Source organism: Melospiza melodia, chromosome 12 (assembly GCF_035770615.1).
Source record: "Melospiza melodia melodia isolate bMelMel2 chromosome 12, bMelMel2.pri, whole genome shotgun sequence".
NCBI classification, from domain to species: domain Eukaryota; kingdom Metazoa; phylum Chordata; class Aves; order Passeriformes; family Passerellidae; genus Melospiza; species Melospiza melodia.
In genome coordinates this window covers 21,933,526-21,954,450 of record NC_086205.1, presented here as the reverse complement: position 1 = coordinate 21,954,450, position 20,925 = coordinate 21,933,526, and the positions used below count along the sequence as shown (strand labels likewise).

Sequence of the window (20,925 nt, the reverse complement as noted above, 5' to 3'; positions counted from 1 at the left end):
TCAGGTTTTCTAGTGAGTTCCATGAAATCCACCAGCAGGTAATGCTAAAGAAGAGGATGAGAACAAGAAGAGATGGGAGGAATGGAACAGCATCACAGACTCATGTTTGTACCAGACTGTGCACTCTTTACTCTGCATTTCTGCCCTTAGCCTTGAGCATTTACTGAGAATAAACCCAGATGTGAAGAATGAGGTGTGTTTTGTAAACACCAAAGCTTTTCCCCCTTGCCTGTCACTGTGGCAACCGTGTCAAGAGACAACTGCATTGATGCCACAGTGTGTAAATAGTGAAGGAGACAGAGGTGTGCAGGCAGATCAGGCAGGAAGGCCAGAGTCCCACCCTGCACCTGATTAGCAAAAGTCACCTCAACTATGGTTTGGATAACCTGCCCTATAGGAATAACCCCCACAGTCTAAAAAGCAGCTCGAAGCAGCTCTTCTCCACTGTTTTTAAGGTATTTTAGGTGCTCTGTCTGTTCAAGCAATAACACAATCCACTCTGAATGCAAGGCTGACGTCCTGCAGTAATGAGGTGCACAGGCTGATTACTTGTTGCATGATAAAAATAAGTTGTCAGCAGCTGACTCTGAGAAGCCATGGGGAATAAAAACCAAGAAAAAGTAGTGTTATTTGTTTTCCCAGAAAAGAGAGAGGGGGCAGCGAAGAAACATGGGTCACAGAGGCTTATCCAGCAGGGGAGAAAGGCATGAAGGTTTAACTGACCTGGTGGTGTCAAAGATATGTTTTATGAAAAATCCTTTCCTTAGGATTTTTTCTCCTGAGAATCTGAGAGGCCTCAGGAACAAAATGTAAACAATGGTTATCTGCTGCTGTGGAATGCAACAGGTGCATCTGTGATTGGTCTGTGTTAGTTCTTTTTAATTAATGGCCAATCACAATCCAGCTGTCTCCGACTCTCAGTCAGACACAAGCTTTTGTTATAATTTTTTTCTATTCTTAGCTAGCCTCTGAGGAAATATTTTTTTCTATTTTTTTAATATAGTTTTAATATAATATATATATATATATCATAAAATAATAAATCAAGCCTTCTGAAACACAGTCAGATCCTCATCTCTTCCCTCATCCTCAGACCCCTGTGAACACCGTCACATGGTGGGGCAGAGCATGCTCATGGAGAATGCAAATTTGGAGGTTATGAATCCTCCAAAGGCCTTCAAAGCAGGCTCCTGGGGAGTTTGTGTTGTTGCTGGTGCACAAAAGGTTTTTACTCAATGTCTAACCCCTGCCTAGGGCTTCGGTCACTCATTTGACCTCTGGAGCAGTGTTATGATGTCATCAGTGTTACAATTTTACACAAAATTAGGTGTGCAATTGTGTGTTAAATAGTGGTGGTTAGCTTGGATTGCTCAACTAACGAAGCAGGCAGCATTAAAGCTGTCACATATGGACAGCTCCAGGGCACTGGCACTGCAAGGGAGTCTGAAATCACTCCCACTTCTCTGGGAAGAGAAGCATCCCTCTTCCTTCTCTGGCATCCCCTCGGTGGGACAGGCCCACGCACCCAGCTCCCAGCCCAGCAATTTGCTCTGGAGCTTAAAACTCTGGTTCCCTGCCCAGGGAGTCCTGCCCAGGTGTCCCTGTCAGCTCAGACAGGTGGCAGAAGCTGTTGATGACCTCTAATGTGTGCCCAAGCTTTGCTTAATTAAGAAAAGGCTCTCTAATAGCATTCACCACCATCTCCTGATGGCTCTGGGACCGCTCAGGCTGTGGCAGCACAACCAGGCTCTCCTGTAGTGCGTGACATCCTAACGAGTGCAATGGCATCATTTAAATAAAACAAAATTTTATTTTCCATCATTAAGGGGCTCAGCCTGGGACAGGCTCAGTCCAGCATGCACTGTGGCCCTTGGGGAGTTGCTCTGACCCCTCCTGCATGGCCTGGAGCAGAAGCCCCAGCTGGGTGGTCACTGTGGTGCTGTCTGAGGTAATGTGGGTGAAATCTCATCCAGCAGTGTGAGGATTTGACTCAGGGTGAGTGATTTCACAAGTGAAATTTCTGACCAATATCACTATCAAAACACTTAGCTGTTGGCTATATTAATTAGATCCCAGCAGATGCTACTTCACCTTCTAAACTATAGTTATTTCAGGGAGGTGGTGCCTCATCCTGTTGTTCATTCCCCAATATTTAACTACAGTGGTTGCATGGAAAGAACAGAATTGTTCTTGGCATTCAGATTGCACTGATCACCACATAATCAGGGAAAGGGCTGTGGGACATTCCCCTCCTTCCTCCTCCCTTCCTCTGGACCCCCTTCTTGTCCAATTTGCTGTTCCCCAATGCAGCCAAAAGCTCCATCAAATATTGCAGCCTCTTATTGTAGGCAAGGTCCTTGTCTGCAAGTCCCAGCCCTGAGCCAGCATCTGAGCAGGGCAGGGGGATCCCAGAGGGGAGGGGGTGACAGGAACCCCAGTTTGGCAGGGCAGCGGTGACAGGAACCCCAGTTTGCCCATTTTGCCCATCCAGGCTGTGAATTGGGCCTGGGGCTGCGTCCTGGCCCCTGTGGTAGAGGCTCTGGGCTGGCTCCAGCTGGAATGCCCAGTCCCTCAGCACCCACCAGCCTGTCTGCACACTGATGGGTTTTGGCTCCTGTCCACGTCAGTCTTCCCCTGCAGCCACCTCTACAGTATTTAAGTATTCTCCTGGTTCCCCACTATGCAAATATTGAAATTAGCCCTTTGCATGATGATGGAGACAGTGGCTTTACAGACTTTCTCAGATCATGTGCCTTCTCTGCTGACAGCATCAGCCATCAGGCTTATTTTTCAGAGAGATAAAGAATGGCCCCCAGTGTATGAAAACTTCACAATGAACTATTTGGTATCTGGAATATATTTTCCCTTAAGCTTGTCTCTGAATGCATTAAAAACACAAATTGTTGTGCTGTAAAAGAAGGCAAAATGCAGCCTTCATAGGAGTGGCCCAATTCTCAGAGACCAAGATTTTTAACTGAGCCTCACTAAAACCACAAGAAATTAAGAGGGGCTACAAGGGGAGCCATGGCCCCACTAGAAGGTGCAATATGGCCTGAGAGCCTGAGAGAAGGCAACAGATCTCACACCCTGAAGTGAAACAAGGAAGTCCTTGGGCAGGGATCTAATTTGCCTTGAGATAGTAATTTCTCCATGGGAAAAGATATCTTTGTCATATCAGTTACACTTCCAGAAAATGCTGCATTTTGTATCTCCTACTTCTGCCCCATTCAGAGACCTTCCCTGAGAGCCTCATCTTTCTGGGAGCTGCAGAACAACCAAAACCTGTAATGAGTGTGGATGTGCTTAAACAATAGCCATTTTGTCCCTAAAAAATATTGCCATAAGAACACTGCACACAGCTATTACCTGTTCTTGAACTACTGATGATTTTTTGCCCATGGTATGAGTCCTTTGCAGCATGGAGCAGAGCTAAGCCTGATTATCCAGCCTCACCTTTTCCCAGTGGGGCTAAAATGGGGTTTATTCTCCATTCCAACACACTGGTCTCTCATCCCCATTACTTTATATCTCATCTCAAGTTAACAAATGTCCATCCTCAGAGCACAGGGGATCTGGCACGCTGGATATGGTGTGCTCTGCCATGTCGGGTGGGCAGTGACAAACATTATCCCTCTTCCCCCAGGTCCTTCCATCGTCCCGCTGCAGCGAGCAGAGCCAACCCTGGGCAGCCCTCTAAAATGTTTATTTGGACCAGTGGCCGGGGATCTACATCTTACAGACATGATGAGAAAAGGTAAAGGCGCCTGTGCTGATTGTCTCCTATGGGTTTGCATTTCAGTGGTGGCACTGGGGATGCCAGAGGGATGCAGAGGGTGCCCTCCCTGTGCCCACAGCCCCAGCTCTGCTCCACCAGGCATGGGAGCAGCCCAGCAGTGCCAGGCTTACTGTGCCAAGCCAAAGCAGAGCCCAGGGGCAATGGTAGATGTTGGACCCCAGGAAATTCCTCTGGCTGCCCTGGAGGACTCGAGACCCTGCCAAGGGGCTCAGAGACCTTGGCACAGAGCCCAAAACCCCTGTGCCTTTGATCGTGTCCCATGGAAAAACAATTATCAACTTTTATATGAAGAATTACAAGTCAAAAGATTTTAAGTAAAATGATAGTGAATTTATCACAGGGTGAAAAATAGATTTTTGGGGTTTTTAGAATGGAGGTTCAGAAGGCAAGATGGAGGAATCTGGGTGTGTCCAGTCTTTCTCTTTCTTCTTCTTGGCCTCCATCTTCTGCTGTGGTGTTGGCACTTTAGATTGGTTTAGAGTAGAAGCTCACTGTCTAACGTAGGTGATAGGTATTGGGAAGTTATTGTAAATAAAGTACATGTAGATTTTAGTATGAAAAGACAACGCCGCCTCTGAGGTGGGCAGTGTGCCTCTGACCGATCTGCCAGACAGACCTTGGCAGGTTGGAGAAAGAATATTATAGATAAGAAACAATAAACAACCTTGAGAACAAGAACAGAAGAATCCTGACTCCTTCTTCAGCTGCCAGCTTGGGAAAATGAGCTTGTCCATATCTCAGAGTCACTGTGACCAGCAGAGATCCCAGAGCCAGAGCCATACCCAAAGCCCTCCTTGTTCTCAGACACCAGCAGCGCCCTGTGGCCATCTCTGTGTCAGGTTTGAAAGCACACTAATCCCAGCCCCAGCTGTGCAGCCCCAACCCTGAGAAGCCTTCATGCTCTTTGCAGGTGTCCTGCCCCAGCCAGCAGCCACACTGTGCCCCAGGCAGGTCCCTGCCCCACACCTGAACCATGCCTCCAGCTGCCAGAGTTGATTTCTCATTGTGCAGGTGCACGTGTGAGGATGAGCCTGGGTGAGGATGAGCCTGTGTGCAACACCCTGCACAGGAGCTGGGGGTTGTTTTAGCATTGCACAGTAGCTGGGGGTTGTTTGGCTGCTTGGAAGAGAGCTGCTGCCTCACCAGCCCACTTGAGTGGTGTTGCTGGAGGGAACAGGCTGAAGGAGACAGGAATAAATGAGATACTGGATCTCCCAGGGGAGCAGGGAAATGTTCCAAAGAGAAGGGAAGGGAAGGAGAGATTTGAAGTCCACAGACAAAGGCAGTGCTCAGTTGGGAACAAAAGAAGTTAAATATCAATGATGAAATAATAATTGTCAGTAATGCTCAGACTCGTCCTTCCAAAATCCCTCTCCTTTGTAGTAAGATTTGCTGGACAGCTTGTCTTGTCACAACAAGGACACATTTGCCTTTCTTTTCTTTCCTTTGCCCCTTTCCACCTCTCCTCCAGTTCCTCTTGCAGTCAGTATTAAATGTAATCACAAAAAATCACACTCCAGTGAAACAAAACCAGATCTCAATGTACCTACAGTGCCAATTAGCAAAACACACTCTTCAGTAATTCTAATGAGACATTACTGTTGACATCTGCTTGGGAATCTGCACTCCTGAATTCAGGCAGCAGAGCTGCCCTCAGGACCCTGAGGTTCTTTGGAGAATTGGCCAATTCTCTGAATGTTTCTGCTAAGGTTGCATAGGTGTTCAGCTCTTGGGTTATCTGATCCCAAACAGATATTTTGAAGACAAAAAGGTCAGCTTTGCAGCATGAACTTTCATTGGAGCTGGTTGTCTAAATGCCTCCTGTACTTCTGCCAGTCTCTTCTTTAATTGAATTTTCCCCAGGCTAATGTCCTTCTGCATTGGAACATCGTCATGGCCCAGGGGTGAGGAGATATCTGCCCACACTTTGGGCTGGCTGGAAGCTGCTGATTAGCACAGCCTTTGACTCTCACCATGCCTTGAAGCTGGGCTGATTAACTTGGGCTGAGGGCTCACCACGGTCTGGTCAGCACAAATCCAGGCAGAGCTGATCCCTGCCTGCCTGCAGGAACAGGGAACAGGGAGCAGGATCTCTCTGCCTGCACACCAGCCATGGTAAATTCACATATCCTGACAAGCCTTTGGGTGGGCTTATTTCCCAAGAGAAGGACTTCTTTGTAGCTTGTGAGTGATTAATAAAATGCGGGAGGGAAAGGGAGGAAAAGAAGATGGAAATAAGAGAGTGCTGATGGCAGCCTGAGGACTGCAGAGGAGAGGTGTGAATGCAGAGCAAGTGCTGCTAGTGGGAGAAACTCATCCTCCAGTGTCTGGCAGTGATTTTAACACATGTAAGGTCACCAGTGCCATCATTATATCAAACAGGTGGTGCCTTTCAGAGAAATTACTCACCTTAAATGACCCTTTCCCAAGAATTTTGTTCTTCAAACTTCAGACAGGAAAATTTTTGTATGGATCAGCAAACTTGTCACCCAATATGTGCTACGGCCACAGAATTTTGAGGGGTGGCACCATAATATTAACTCTGCTGCAATGAGCCACTTGCTCTAAAGGAATCGAGTATCTCTGAGACATCTCTTTTTGCAGGATCAGCACCAGAATATCTGTGTTTCATTGCTGTTTTAGCCATTGATGTTTGCCCAGCTGCCACATTTTATGCTTTGGAAAAGCAGTCGAGCCCTCATTCTTTCTCAGCTGTCAAAGAGGGTCTCCACAACATTACAACCATTGGAAAAACAAAACACTGGTTTGGTTGGTTTGGTTTGGTTTGGTTCAGTTTTGTCCAGCCTGGTGAGGAAGAGGGCAGGAATTGAGTGAACAAATCTGTTAATATCTATTCTGAGGGCTCCAGCTGTTGCCATAGGTATACTAGCAAAAACTGGTGCAACCAAACATACCTGTAAATAAAAATGTAAAGAAGGTGGCTTCTGAGCAGAAAAATCCCTGAATATGGGGAATTCTGCAGGTAAGACACAGGAGTAGTTTCTGACCACTGCATTCATGGATTTCTGATATCAGTAAACACCTCACCATGAGGTAATTTGAGTGACATCTGCATAACAACAGCTATATCAGAGAAGGGAATGTGAATTCAAAGTCATTGTGAATTATTCAGGCAGGCATCCCTGTCTGACAAGCCCCAGGACTGCGTGGTGCCAGAGGAGGCAATGCCTCCCTCAGTGTCACCCCATGGTCCCTCTGCAAGGGGGGGGCTTTGAAGGTAGGTAATCTGTGCTTATTTGAAATAAATAAAGTCATTGCAGGTGCCTGGTTATTCTAGCTTTCCCATGAGGACATTTAGCACTCTTCACTCATTCTGGAGCAGGAGGTACAGAAGGATCTGCTGGGCACATTGAAAGGGATCCCTGCACTGCTGCTGTGCAGGGACACGGAGAGGGAAATCTCTGCCTGTCCCCAGCAGGCACAGCCATGGCTGAGATCTCAGCCAGTTTTTATCCTCTGAGCAGCCTGGCAGAAAGGACAGGGAAATTTAGCAGGGGAGAACTTCACTTTGGAAATGATCAAGGGCACAAAGACCTTTTGTCCTTGGGGGATTGCTTCCTATTAAATGCCTCTGCAGAGGTTAGGAAGACCCTGTTCTGACAGCTGGGGCCTCTTTAAAAGCCAACAGCCCCCCTGGATGGCATATGGGGAGTTATCCCAGGGAAGCACTGGGATTAGATGGAGTGAGCAGTGCCTGGGGTGCAGTGACCTGTACTGAAACAGCCCAGCAGGCAGCTGGCTGTGGCTGTGCAGCTCTGGGATCCAAAAGCAGCCAGCTAAGCAGGGCATTATTGCAGCTGACCGAGCAGAGGGAGGCCCCTGAGCTGTGCCAGAAGTTCACAGGTAATGAACTCACTCACCCACCCTGACACAGCTGCATACTCATGTGCAGGGCACTGCTGCTGCCCCAGCGAGGGAGGTGCTGAGACTGCTCTGTGTCTGCCCAAATACTGGGCAAAACATATTGTGTTCCCCAAAACAGGGCTCTCAGGGGCAAAATTGTGAAGTTTTGTCGCAGCAGACATTCCCAGTATCACACAAAGAGAATTGGCACCTCCCCGGTGCAGTCACAAGCGTGAGGAGGAGGAGGAGGAGGAAGGCTGCTCAGAGCTGTCTCCTGGGCTGTGGCAGGACTGCTGTCATGGGCTGGCATGTGCCACACCACCACCCACCCCAGCAGGGTCACCAGGCTGACTCCAGGCGGGGATTTGGGGGGAAAAGCCCTCAGTGAGGTGCACCAGGCTATCACTTTTCTGTTTTTCAGGGCTTTGAATAACAAACATTTACAAAAGAGCAGTGGAAGCTGTGCTCCAAGCCTGACCTCTGAGGCAGAGCTTTCTTTAGTTTTATTTCCTGCGATGGGTGAGCTTGGAGGATGCACCTGGCAGGTGCTCACCAGTCACCTTTGCCAGGTGCTCATTTTCACTACACATCCTTCAGCCCTTCCTTTTTTTACCTCTGATGGTGTGTTCCTTGGCTAAGGGGCACATGTGAAGCACTTGTAACCAATCTCAATTAGTTATTTGTGTTCAGATTGTCCATTTGAATCCCTTTTATGTCCAATGGCATTAGTGAGTGATTGCACTGGGCCTGCTTTATGCCTCCACGTTGCCATAAGTTATGCTGTGTGATGGTTTAATGTGCTGGAACTGCATGACAATCTCTGCCTTCCTGCCTGCTTCCATTTGGGAGCAATGCAAATCTGAATGGCAGCAGTTAAATACAGTTTGATAAATAATAATAGAAAAGTAGCACTAGATTATTATTCTACATTACTTCTTTGAAGGCAATTGCATCTGCCAGTTTACAATATATTATTTTTTTTCCCGAACAGCGGAGGAAACCTTGACAGGCAGAATTATCATTTCATTTCCAAACAGGAAAATACTGACAAGCTCTAAAGAATGGTTTTGAAGAGAAACATGGACACCTAAAGATGTAAACTGCAGTTGGATAAAGAAACCTCAAGGGTTGTTAGGTACAGGAGACTATTGACTGCAGTACTGTCTAAGCAGCATTCTTGCTATAAAACCCCACACCATATGTGCTTTTCCTGGCTGTGACTCATCATCTAAATACAAATTCAATTCCAGTCTCAGGGAGTCTATGATTAAACATATTTTTTGCTGTTGCATCTACTGTGCTTATGTGTGATTTCACATCTGTCTTACCTCTATTTCTTTATCCTCAATAGCTAATGTAAGTTCTCTGGTTGACCTGACAGTTATTTTTTTTTTCCTGCGGGTGAGTGCACCTTGGTGGCTTCAGCTGAAAGGAGTGGTGGGTTTGCTGGAGGCCAAAGTGACGTTGATGTTGCTCACCTGCCATTTTGCAGACAGTGGAAGAGGAACTCCTCCCACGTGTCCTACTGTGTCCATGTTATGGTGGTGCCAGGGCTCAGAGCTGTGCTTCGAGTGCTGCCTGGATGATTCAAAAGAACCATAGCAGAAAGCACAGGAGATTTTGACCGGCCTCAGGTCTGTAAGTACATTTTAAACCCACAAAGTTTGAGTGTGTTTGAAATGTACTCAAGTATTTCCTTCTCCACCATTGTGTCCTCATGACCCATTGAATCATCAAAGGCTCGGAGATGAAAGAAGGACTTATGGTTAGAAAATGCAAAGGACTCTCTGCTGAAGGGGGAATGGTTTGTTGTATCTTCTTTTTCTTTTTTTCTTCTTCTTCTTTTTTGTTTTTTAATCCCAGAACAAATAGCTCTGGTGGATAATTCTCTGTGAGGGCTTTCACTGTAATGAGTAACTGGGCTTCCAAAAAGCTGTTTTATGAATAAAGTAAATAAGCTCCCAATCAAAAAAACCCACAGAAATCAATTGCAAAATCCCCATAGTGTTTCATGAGCTTTGAGTCACACTCAGGGCGGAAAATTGTCCAAACCAATAGCCTGTAGTGAATCAAAAGAGAGCATGGTCCTTTCAGATAATATTAACAGCGACTTTCTTCAGGCTATTTCCTACATGTGGTAATGTAAGACCTGTTACCCTATTCAGCTGGAGAAAAGACACCTCATACACCTGGATATCTTGTGGTGGCCTGAGATGGCACTGTCAGGTCAAATGCACCTCTGGGATAATTCTGCTGAGCCAAAGAGGCTGTACCAAAGAAGCGTTTACTGAGCTGGCACAAGTGTTTAATATTTGTATTTGCTGTAAGGGGTTTTCACCTTTTCAGAAATGGCTGTAATTTATTTTGGAGATGAAAAAGTTTGCACCAGGTCAGAGTGAATCTGTTGGAAAAGGACACCAGAGGACCTTTAAGCCTTTCTCTCCCATGAGATGGGTATGGAGGTGGAACTGCCCGCCCTTTCTTTAGAGGCTGCATTGATGATTAAACATGAACTTCACATAAAAATGTATTATTTTCAACCTCAGAAATATTTACCAAAAAATCAGGGATCACGACCTACTGGACAAAAGGAAAACAGTGACAGCCCTGAAGGCTGGAGAGGACCGAGCCATCCTGCTGGGGCTGGCCATGATGGTGTGCTCCATCATGATGTACTTCCTGCTGGGAATCACCCTGCTGCGCTCCTACATGCAAAGGTAACCCCAGGGCTCTCCCTGCCCTCACATCCCCGGCTGCCTGCATGTGGCTTGCTCTTTTGGCTCTTTTTATTAAAGGTTTATAATTGTTCATTTGGTCAGACAAACTCTGCACTTCCTTGCCCCGGTATAAATCAGGCACAGCCACTGTGAAAGCAATTTGGGTAATGCTGGCATAAAGTGAGGGAAGAATTAGGTCCCTGCTTGACAAAATCTCAATCCACAGGCTTCAGACTTGGCACTGTTTAACACCAGTATAATATCCATATCAGCTGGCCTGCAGTCTGCTGAACCATGTCAGCTTCTCAGGGGCTGCTGCTGCCAAGCCCAGACTCAGGACAAAAGAGCAAAAAGCCTTTTGCAGCCCTGAGAAACAGTACACTTCCAAATGAAAGATGGAGAATTAATTTGGGAAGGAAATCAAGCTCTTTGTAGCACGTAGTTTTCCATGTTGGTTATTACTTTCATTTTAACTAGTGAAATCCTCATGAAAGATAGCAATTTGCTGAAAGCAAAAGACCATCTTCCATCATTCCTGCACTGCACTTAATTTTTCTGGGGCTGTCTCTGGCTTCCTCCTCTGCCACCGAGCAGAGAGCTTGGCCTGTGATTCATTAACAGCATTTGTAATCAGTTTTCAAGCATCAGCCCTATTTAAAATCCAGCACAGACTGCAGCAAGACTGTCAGTGATGGGTTTTTCCCTGCCCTGATTGGTGGAGTTAAGAGAATGAAAAATGTGTAACTGGGGATCCAAATATCAGTCTGCCATGCCCCAAACCACACGAAGGCAGGGGCACATACTGGAATATTTGGGTTAAACACCACAGGCTTCTTCTTCAGGCACATGCAAGAAGTGCCTGCAGTAACTGGTGTGAGCATCCTCAGTTATACTGGTGCACCTGCATGAGAATATTCCCTCTTGACCCTGCAGTGATGAGGAATACAGATGAGGATGAGCTGTACTGATTTGCAAGCATGTTATTCATGTGATAAAGTTATTTGTCCCTTTTTAAATCAAGGCAACAATTCGATTTTGAAAGCTGAGATCAAGGCCTGTTAAGTATCCAAGAGCATTTGCTATTCCAAATTGCTCTCCCAGATCTTTCAGCAATATCAGGGTCAATTGCAGAGGCTGCTAAGGTCAAAATTGCTCACGTGCAAAGAGTTGATTTATATTATAAGATATGTGAAAAAAAATTTGCCAGATGATATCAAAACACCTCCAAAGTATCAACTGTTCCATCCTCACAAGTCTGTGGTAGGTAGGCGTCACTTTATTACCCCCTGCATGAATAAAACAGCAGCCAGAAAGGTGAAAGTGAGGAGAAGACAACCCAGGAGCCTTTGCTGTCACTTTTTTCCACACAGACAGATTTCCTCAGGGGTTATTCTCCTTTACAGCAGTACCCCTCTTAACAAATACTGCCCGGGAGGGTGAGAAAAATCCTTTCATTCCATTTCCCCCCAGAAAACATAGCATAATTTAATATAAATGTAAAACTGAATATACAAGCAGAATTACTGCTTAAGTAAAGCAGCAATAGAGTTAGGCAGAAATCTTTGATATCACTTTCTATGTAAAGCCCCTCACAGGTTTTTTGAGGGGCAAGCAGGGATCTTGCCCTTTATGGTAGGGCAAGACCTTGGGGGTGAGCTGAGGGGCTGAGCACCATCAAAGGGAGCCCTGGGTGAAACCTTCCCCCAGCCCACAAAGGGCTTTCTGCAGAGCCCTCAGTGTGCCCTTTCCCCAAGGAAAACACAGCTGCAGATTTTTAAATACATGCCAGTGAACATTGCTAGTGCACAGCCAGGCTCCATCGTTCCAGTTTTAGCCTCTGGTGAATTGGAGATGAGATGAAATCCTCCAGAAAAGTTACAGCCACTGACTTAGAGAAAACTGAGCAAGCTGCCCCTAGGAAAAGCTTTCCCACAGGTAGGTCCCACTTGAGAGTTCCTGTGTCTTCATGTATGAGAATCATACCCAGCTAATCCAAAATTGTCCTCTCAACCTTTAAATTGGCCTGGACTTTGAGTTAACCCTCAAATCAAAATTGTCCTCACTTTAAACTGACCTGGACTTTGAGTTTTATCACTTTGAGTGATACTTGAGTTAACTCTCAAGTCCCAGCTCAGGGTGTCTGTCATGCAGCACAGTGTGTGTTGTGCTCTCCCCAGCACAGGCTGCTCATTTTCCTCTCTCTCTGCTGACACCCTTTCAAATTCACCTTCTCCAGCACCAAAGTTCCAGTTCAGTTTCCATTTATACACAGGCATAAGTGAATAGGGTAATTTTGTAATTGATTTTGGGTAATTCTGTGGCCAAAGGCTAAACTGTCTGCGTGATGTGGCATGAGACAGCCCAGGCTTTGCTGCAACATGTGGCCTCTCCTGCAAGATGCCCCCAGTACATCTCTGATGGGAATCCTGAGATGGCTTTAGTGCTTATTTGCCTATTCTTGACATGCTCTAATGTCTTTTTTTTTTTTCCGGCTTAGTGTCTGGACAGAAGAGACTCAGTGCTCACTGCTCAATGCATCCATCACAGAAACCTTTAACTGCTCATTTAACTGCGGCCCAGAGTGCTGGAAAATCTCTCAGTACCCCTGCCTGCAGGTGTATGTTAATCTCACCTCTTCTGGCCAGAAGCTTCTACTCTACCACACCGAGGAAACAATGAAAATTAATTCTGAGGTAGGAGCACAGAATAAAATTTGTTCCTAAATGGGTTTCTGGAGGGCTTCTCATCTCATTACATCCATTCCTCACTTTAAAGCAATATAAGGTTGTTTCACAGAGCAGAGAAAGCAGAAATCAGTGCACAAACATGTCTGGAGAGGGGCAATTTTCTGCCTCCACCCATTCCAGGGGTGCTGTGCCCTGAGGGCTGGAGCCTCCCTCATCATTTTCAAGAGCTTTACAGGATCAGTGGATCACCGAGCACTTGTCACCTTGATATTCTCATGGAGCTGTGGACAAGTCACTTCCCACCCAGGAATGGCTCCCCATGACAGTGAACAGCCCTAGAAACGTGCAGGGAGCATCCATGTGGCAGTGAGAGTGGAAATGGCACCATTTCTGCAGGGCAGGCAGAAATGGGGAGGGAGGAAAGCCCATCTCCATCCCTGGTGACAAACCCTGAGCCTGAGCAGCCCCCTGAGCTCAGCTGGGCTGGGCTCCATCACTGCACTCCCCCTGCAAAGACCCTGAGAGTTTGCTGAGTGGGGAGTGCCAAGGTTAAAGCAGCAGCTGAACATAAAGTGCCTGGCTTTGGGGTGTGAATAAAATAAAGAGTTGCCCCATCTTTACAGCACAACTGCTCTGATTCCAGATGTTGGAATAGTGGAATTATTTTGAGCAAGCCTGAAGAATTCCTGTCTCTGCTTCTGCAAGTACAAGCCCCAGTGTAACCCCATGCAGGTGGGGTGGAGAGAGCTCCTGTCTGGAGGCTGAAGGGAGCAGCAGATGCAGGGAATGCAGCAGCAGCACAGCTCTGTGAATGATGTGGGCTGAGCATCACTCCCCACCTTCCACAGGGAAAGGAGAGATGGGAACAGGGAAATCTCCCTGTCCCCACCTTCCTTTCTTCATATTAACAACTCCTGTGTCCCTGAGAGCACAAACTGGAGGGAGCTGGGACACAGTGGGATCATTAGACTCATAGGTGCCAGATTTCCTTTAACTGCTTGGTTATCCAGGGTCACTGAACCCCAAACTTGGCAAAGCAGAGCCCCAGATCAGGCTGCTGACAAAGTAACCTATTGTGTTTTCTATTTATGGCAGCTGTTCAGTAGAACAAATTAATCCTGCATATTAAGATGAAGTGATATTAAAATCAATCAAAGTATGGCATGGTTGCGCTAGGCTGCTTATTCTGCTGGATAATTAACTCTCATGGCTGAGAGGTGGAGTCCTCTGGCTCTGAAGTGTGAAATGGTGAAGAGTTCCCCCTTTTTCCCCTCCACTCTTGCATCAGTGCAGCAAGAGGCACTCACTGTCTGTGAAGCCTGAGGCAGGACAGACAGACCTCACCTCCTGCAGGGGCAAAAGCAAAACCGTGATGTTCATGCCTCAATTTGATTAAAAGAGATCAGATAAATCTCTGTGCTCCACTGATTCAAATAAATTGAGAGATTCGGCATAAATCTCCACATTCTTTTATTGATCATTTTTGCTTGCTGAAATGGACTTTGAAATTCTCCCAGATGCCACCTCCTCTTAATTTAGTGTGGGCACAGTTAATACTTCTCCTGCCCAAGGTTGTTTTACAGGTTAAGCTCTGCTCTCAGAAGGATTCCTAGGTTTTCCTGACATGCTGCTGGCTATGTGACCTGAATACAAAAGCAGTTCTGAGTGGAAGTTTGCAATGTCTATAAAATACCTGTTTTCTTGCTCATGGCTCGGATCAGCAGAGTTTCCAAGCTCAAATCAGCACAACCAGCCTCAGCATTCCAGATGTGATTCCCCTCTTCCCTGGCCAGGGAGCATCCCCATGCAGCAGGAAAGCAGTCCTGAATGGGCTGGGTGATGCTCCAGCTGGGTGCTAAGCTGTCCCTCTCCATCCATTTACTCACATTTGTGTTCCCTGTCTTTGCTAAATAAACAAAAATAACCCCGTGCCTGGCTCACTGAGCTGTGACATTACTGGGGACAACACAGAGCACAGTCCTGACACTCCAAGACCAACACCAGTGACTTTCAAAAGGTGCCACCCCTCCACCAACCTTTCTGTTTTGCTGAGCACCCACACACAGGGACAGAGCAGCACCTGGAGCTGCCCCTCTCTGTTCCCCACCAGCCAGCACGGACAGAGCAAAATCCACTTTGAGTTTAAATAATGCTTTATCCAGGAGAATCGCTGTCTAACCTGGCTGTCAGCTCAGGAGGTGGAGTAAAGGAGCAGGAACAATTTATACTGAGATCTACAGCATGCTGCTGCCAGTCTCTGGTGGGAATCAGTGGGGAGTCAGTGGGTATCTGTCAAGCTGCTCGAGTCTTTCCAAGAAAAGCACATAAGGATTTTTTTCTGCCTTTTCATTGCTCTTGCTGTGCCTGCTTTATCTCCAGCCTTTAGGACAAGCCCAGCCCCTTGTCAATACCACAGGCAAAACAGTTTAAATGCTTCCATGGCCACACTTTGCTTCCTCAGCTGCCAAAGGCTCTAACAGCCTCTGCAAGAGGTGAATCAGCCACAGAGCCAGGCTGTCACCATGAGAAAGGGCTATGGTAGTTAAAGCAATTAGAGAAGCCCCATTTTTATCTCATATTATGTAATTTTGACTCTTTTCATGTCATTGGAGCTGCTGCTGATTTGTATCGTCTCTCCATTAGTGAGATAACAAGAAGGATTTAATCACCAAAATCAGCAGTAACTGCCTGGGACTCGGAAATGGTTCTGTGGATTCTCAGGGTTTCTCACTGAACACTCAGGTGTTTATAAGCCAGGAAGGATTTTGCCTGGTGCAGGGAGGGGAAGCAGAGGTGTTCAGCTGTGGATTCCAGTAGGGAACAGAAAAATTCCATCTGGAAGAATCAATTCAGGCCAGCTCAGGTACAGAACTCCTCTTTCAATCCTTCTCCAAACTTGTTGCACTTTCCAAAAGAGGTGTAAATTGACATCCTGACCCCTTTCTCACAAAGATTGCCACAGCACATCCTGTCTAAGTTTCCAGGCTCAGCTTGGACAGCAATTCCAGCCACAGACATGTGATAAGAGTTGTGTATTTCAATATGATGAGAGTTGTGTATTTCACTGCCCAGCCTGAACTGGGGATTTTCTGGCAATAGCCTTTTTAGTGTTTCTTCATTGATTTAAGGGAAACTGCCTCCAGCTCGCCTGGAGAAGTTGTGTGATCTCCATCCCTGGAGATATTCATAACCTGACTGGACAAGTCCCTGAGCAGCTCTGCACTGAGCAGGGCACTGGAATGGATGTATCCAGAGGAGTTCAGGCAGGATACCCACCCAATGCTTTATATTAGGAAAGTAGAGATGAAAACATTAATCACAACTTCTATTTGTAACTGTCTGATAGATCCTTCTTGTGCTCAGATTGCAAGGGACACAAGAACCACCTTTCTCATGCTGTATCACAGAATCTCTACCTGAGGTAGAGCACCAGACATTGTTAACTCACAGATTTCCAGTGTTTGACAATGCAGAAGTGCTAAAAACCAGCATAGATATAATTGTCTACATGCACAGGTAGAGCATAACAATTGTGGATATAAAATTCCTTACCAGGCATTGCAGAAAACGATTGAAAATTTAAACTATGGAAAACAAAGAAAATATCTCTACATCCTGTTATTGAGTCTTCTTCTTGTTTGCCAAACACCTATGAAACACAGCCCTGGGATCTCACTGGGAAAGCTGAGGTGATGAAGGAGGCCAGGAGCACCCCACAACCAAAGTTTAATGTCCTTGTGCTGAGGATCAAAGCTAAGATCAAGATGTTTCCAGGGTCTCAGGAGAACCAGAGTGAGGCAGGGACCTCACAAAGGGCACACACACCTTGGAGAGCACCTGGGAGACCAAAGCCTGGAGAGTGACACGGCTGCAGCACAAGGAGTCTGGATGAGAGGCACAATAAACCAACTTCCCTGGCACAGCTGCACTCCGCAGTCTCATGCTCCCAGGCCCTCCACCATGGGCAGCCCAACGCAGCTGGTGGTGTAGGGAACAGCCCAAGTTCTGCTTCAGGTCCCCTCTGAAAACACTTGGACTCACTGCAGTCTTGGGATATTTCTGCAAACGTAGAGCCCATGAATCTTTCATCCTTTAGGCTTCTACATATCTTCTGTTCTCTGTCAATGGGAAGTTGTATTTTGCAAAAGTGGACAAGTTCTCATTTAATCACCTCATTCAGGATACGTCATGGGAATTCCAGAAACAGAAATGAATAGCAAAAATATGACAAGAAAAAAAAAACAAATTCCCCCTAAAAAACCATAACACAAATCCATTTGAACTGGAAATACTGCTGTTATGACAGTAATAATTTACTAAGGGAAAATGAGGAATGCTTCACTGAGAAATTTCCCCTTCTTAGTAGATTATGATCTATTAAAGACTCGTGGGCACTGGAAGAGGGCTCGTGACTTTGGACATTTAAGACAAATTTGGTCAGAGTACAAGAGAATATCCTATAGGGAGCAGACACGCACCAGCAGCAAGATGGATGAGATATTAATGCTCTGATATTTTTCATCTCTAATTTCTGGAGCTCTATGAAATATTCATAATGGCACTGTGGCCACGCTCCACCATTAATGCTCCAGTCTGCTAACGCCAGGCAATCTCTCTGCCATGCTTCAAATCATATTCTGTGTTAATAACTTGCCAATGAATCAATCAAATCCTATTATGAGGTTAATCCTTTGATCATAATTAGGACTAGAGATTTGTTGCAGTATGTTAAAAAAAGAATTCACAGCACGTCACGAAAAAGAACGGAGGGACGTTTATGAAGGATGTACATTAAAAGAGTAATAATCAAAACCCATGGGTCACATTATTTTAATCAAAACCATCTTCTTTCCTTTGCAAAACTCACTTTCTCATTAAATTATCTGGGGCTACTTTAGGTTCTCACCAGGACAAGCAGCCTGCTGGGTCCCCCCGCTGCATGTCCAAGGAGAAGTCAAGCAGCAGATTTCCACAGTTATTCAAAATCCTATGCAGGTGTAGAAAACTTTCAGATTTGGTGGGGTGTAAGTGCATAGAAGAGAGAAGGAAGTGAAAGGCCCTGGGCTGCTCCCATCAATCAACTCCCAGACCAGCAGGAGCAACAGAAAGTTGAGGGGTTTCTGCTCTAGGTCCAAAATTGTCCAGATGCGGCCTCAGTCCTTGTGTCTGCCAACCACCTCACCAGCCCACACCAGCTCTTGGCAGGGAGTGCTCAGCAGAGCCTAAGGCCACTGTCCTACCCTTCCCATGGAATATCTTCAGTGCATGGACTCCATAAAGCTGTTTTTAAAATAACTTGCCTTTAGTGTTCTCTGGAGATCTAGGTTGCAACTCTGCTAGATAGAGCCACCCCCAAATCTTATTTCCTTTAGGACTAAAACTGAAAATCCAAGATCATCTCCAGAGAAAAAGGAGCTTATGCTGGGGTCAAAAGCAAAAGCCTCACTAAGAGCCACCCTGGCGACCAGATTGATCTTCAGCTAGAGGCTGAATGAAAATCCTATGGGCTGTCAGCAGGAAAACCTAGACCACTTGTTTGTCTCTAGCTGAGGCATTACCCCCATGAGAACATTTGTGTGGAGGTCTCTCCTTATCCCTCCCCACTCTGAGTGAACTCCTGTGCCCACTGTGATCACTTTGAGCCAAGCCAAGTGAGAGCTAAACTACCAGATTTGTATTTACAGAAAGTCAATTACCCATCTAACTGCGAGCATATGTGTGCCACTTAAGATGAAGAGGTACTTCATCAGTTCTATTTTTGCATGTGTAAATTAGCAATAATAATATATTCACCTATCTCACAAGGCACCGTGCAGATTAAAGCATTAATGTTTGAACAGCACTTAGAGGTTCTCCAATGGGAAATTCTGTAGATGTGCAAAATATTGAGTTTTGCTGCAATAAATTCATTATTAGCGTAATAGTATTCCACTCTTGTTGTGAAAAGCATAATCATCTGGAGATTTCCCCACTTGCCACCTGCAAACAGACACTGCAACAGGTCTGGAGACATTTTTCTCCCTCTGCTTTCTCCCCAGTGCTCATACATCCCCAAGTGTGGGAAGAACTACGAGGAGTCCATGTCGCTGGTGAACGTGGTGATGGAAAACTTCAGGAAGTACCAACGCTTCTCCTGCTTCTACGACCCTGAGGGCGTGCAGAAGAACGTGATCCTCACCAAACTGTACAGCTCCAACGTGCTCTTCCACTCCCTGGTGTGGCCCACCTGCATGATGATCGGCGGGGTGGCCATCGTGGCCATGGTAAAGCTGACTCAGTACCTTTCCCTGCTCTGCGAGAGAATCCAGAGGATCAGCAGATAGGAAAGGAGACTCCTCCGAAATTTAATACTGTTTTTTCTCATTCTTCACCAAAGAACCTTAAGTTTGTAATGTGCAAGTCTGGTATAAGTTCCTTACTATATTCTTCTAAGTAGAGCAATAATGCAAAAGCTGTTCTATATGCAAACATGATGTTATTATTATGCAGACGACTGAAGAAGTTCCTGTTTTGTGTTGACCGTCTCTATGATCTTGTTTTTTTTGCTGGGATTAGTACTTTCTTTTCTACAGCCAAGATAGGGCTCAGTGTCACCATTGGCCAAGCTTTAGTCAGTTGATGTTTTTGGTGTAAAAGATTCTGGGCACGTTCACTGCTGGACAAAGGGCAGCCGACCACCTGTGCATCATTGAGGTCTCACACCTGGCTCAGCCCATTGGATGGATTTGTGGCTTTGGCTTTTTTAATACTGACTGCAGAGTGAAAAAGCATTGATAAGGGTTTTTTTAATGGTAAAATGGCACAAAAACAGTGTATTTTGAGGTTGGGTTGGGATAAGCATACAGTATTTTCAGCCTCAGTAGGAATTGGTGATGCTTTGTGTTTGCTCCCTCAGTTCAGAAGTCAATTGTACCCTATGGTGTTTGTAAGGTCTTTTGGAAAACACTTTGGAGTTTTATTTTGTGTAGTGCTATAATTTTCTTCTGTCTTATCAACATAAGTTTTGTCACTTGCAGAAGCTGTAGCCAAAAAAGCAAAAACACCTTGTTCCATTTTGTATTCTAGTCTAAGCCCTATTGGAGGTGGGACCAGAACTCCTTCTGTAAAGGTTTATTATTCATTTGTCTTGTATTTGCTACCATATCACTGTAAAGAAAAGAATAACACTATCAGCTATTTTTTCATTTTTTACTTCCAACTATTTTAGATTTTTTTACTTGATATATATACAGATATATATATATATATATATATAAAGAAAAAGCTATATTATATCTAGTTGTGTATTGAAACTTGTTTAGGGGGGTATTTTCCTTTGTTTTTACCCACTGGAAAATGAACAGTACAATTCATGTATTTGTAACCTTCATCCTTGGATAATATCATAACACGAAGAAGCAGCACTGCAGGATCTAATCCAATATTCATGATGTTGTTTCAGTCAAAGGTCTCTGTTGCTGTGACATGGGAAATGACAAAAATCTCATCCAATTCTATGGCTCTATTAACTGAATCGTTAGATAATCATCATAACACATTTGGAAATCTCTCCTGACCTTAACTCACCATACAGTGCTGGCTGACATGAATTATGATTTACAAGACCCAGGTGCAATGATTTATTGGAAAAACTGAGAATCTGGCTAAGTTGTTGCCCTATCTGTCAAACATTTACCACAGTATACTTGCCAGTTTAATTTCATACACACTGGAGTCACAATTTCTGCATAATTTATTTTTATTCCTCTATAGAAAACATTCCTTCCTATGTTTTAAAGACACCTCTTTCAGTTCCTCATGTTGTACCCAGCCTGAAGGACAAACACAAGGCACATCCTGGGAGGAATCCTGTGAACTCATT

General features: G+C 45.4%; 1 protein-coding gene across 8 annotated transcripts in view; it reads left to right on the top strand.

Annotated features, from left to right (window-relative positions):
- The window catches only part of LOC134423837 (calcium-activated potassium channel subunit beta-2), a 136,447-nt gene extending 116,864 nt beyond the window's left edge, over positions 1 to 19,583 (top strand). For 5 of the 8 annotated variants that reach the window (XM_063167282.1, XM_063167278.1, XM_063167283.1 and 2 more), the window contains 4 exons: positions 3,644 to 3,754; positions 10,207 to 10,377; positions 12,875 to 13,070; positions 19,103 to 19,583. In XM_063167282.1, coding sequence (XP_063023352.1) covers positions 3,644 to 3,754; positions 10,207 to 10,377; positions 12,875 to 13,070; positions 19,103 to 19,387 — 763 coding nt within the window. In that variant the 3' untranslated portion in view covers positions 19,388 to 19,583. The remainder of the gene's footprint in view (positions 1 to 3,643; positions 3,755 to 10,206; positions 10,378 to 12,874; positions 13,071 to 19,102) is intronic. The other 3 variants (XM_063167285.1, XM_063167281.1, XM_063167284.1) reach the window with 2 other exon arrangements.
- The last annotated feature ends 1,342 nt before the right edge of the window (positions 19,584 to 20,925 follow it).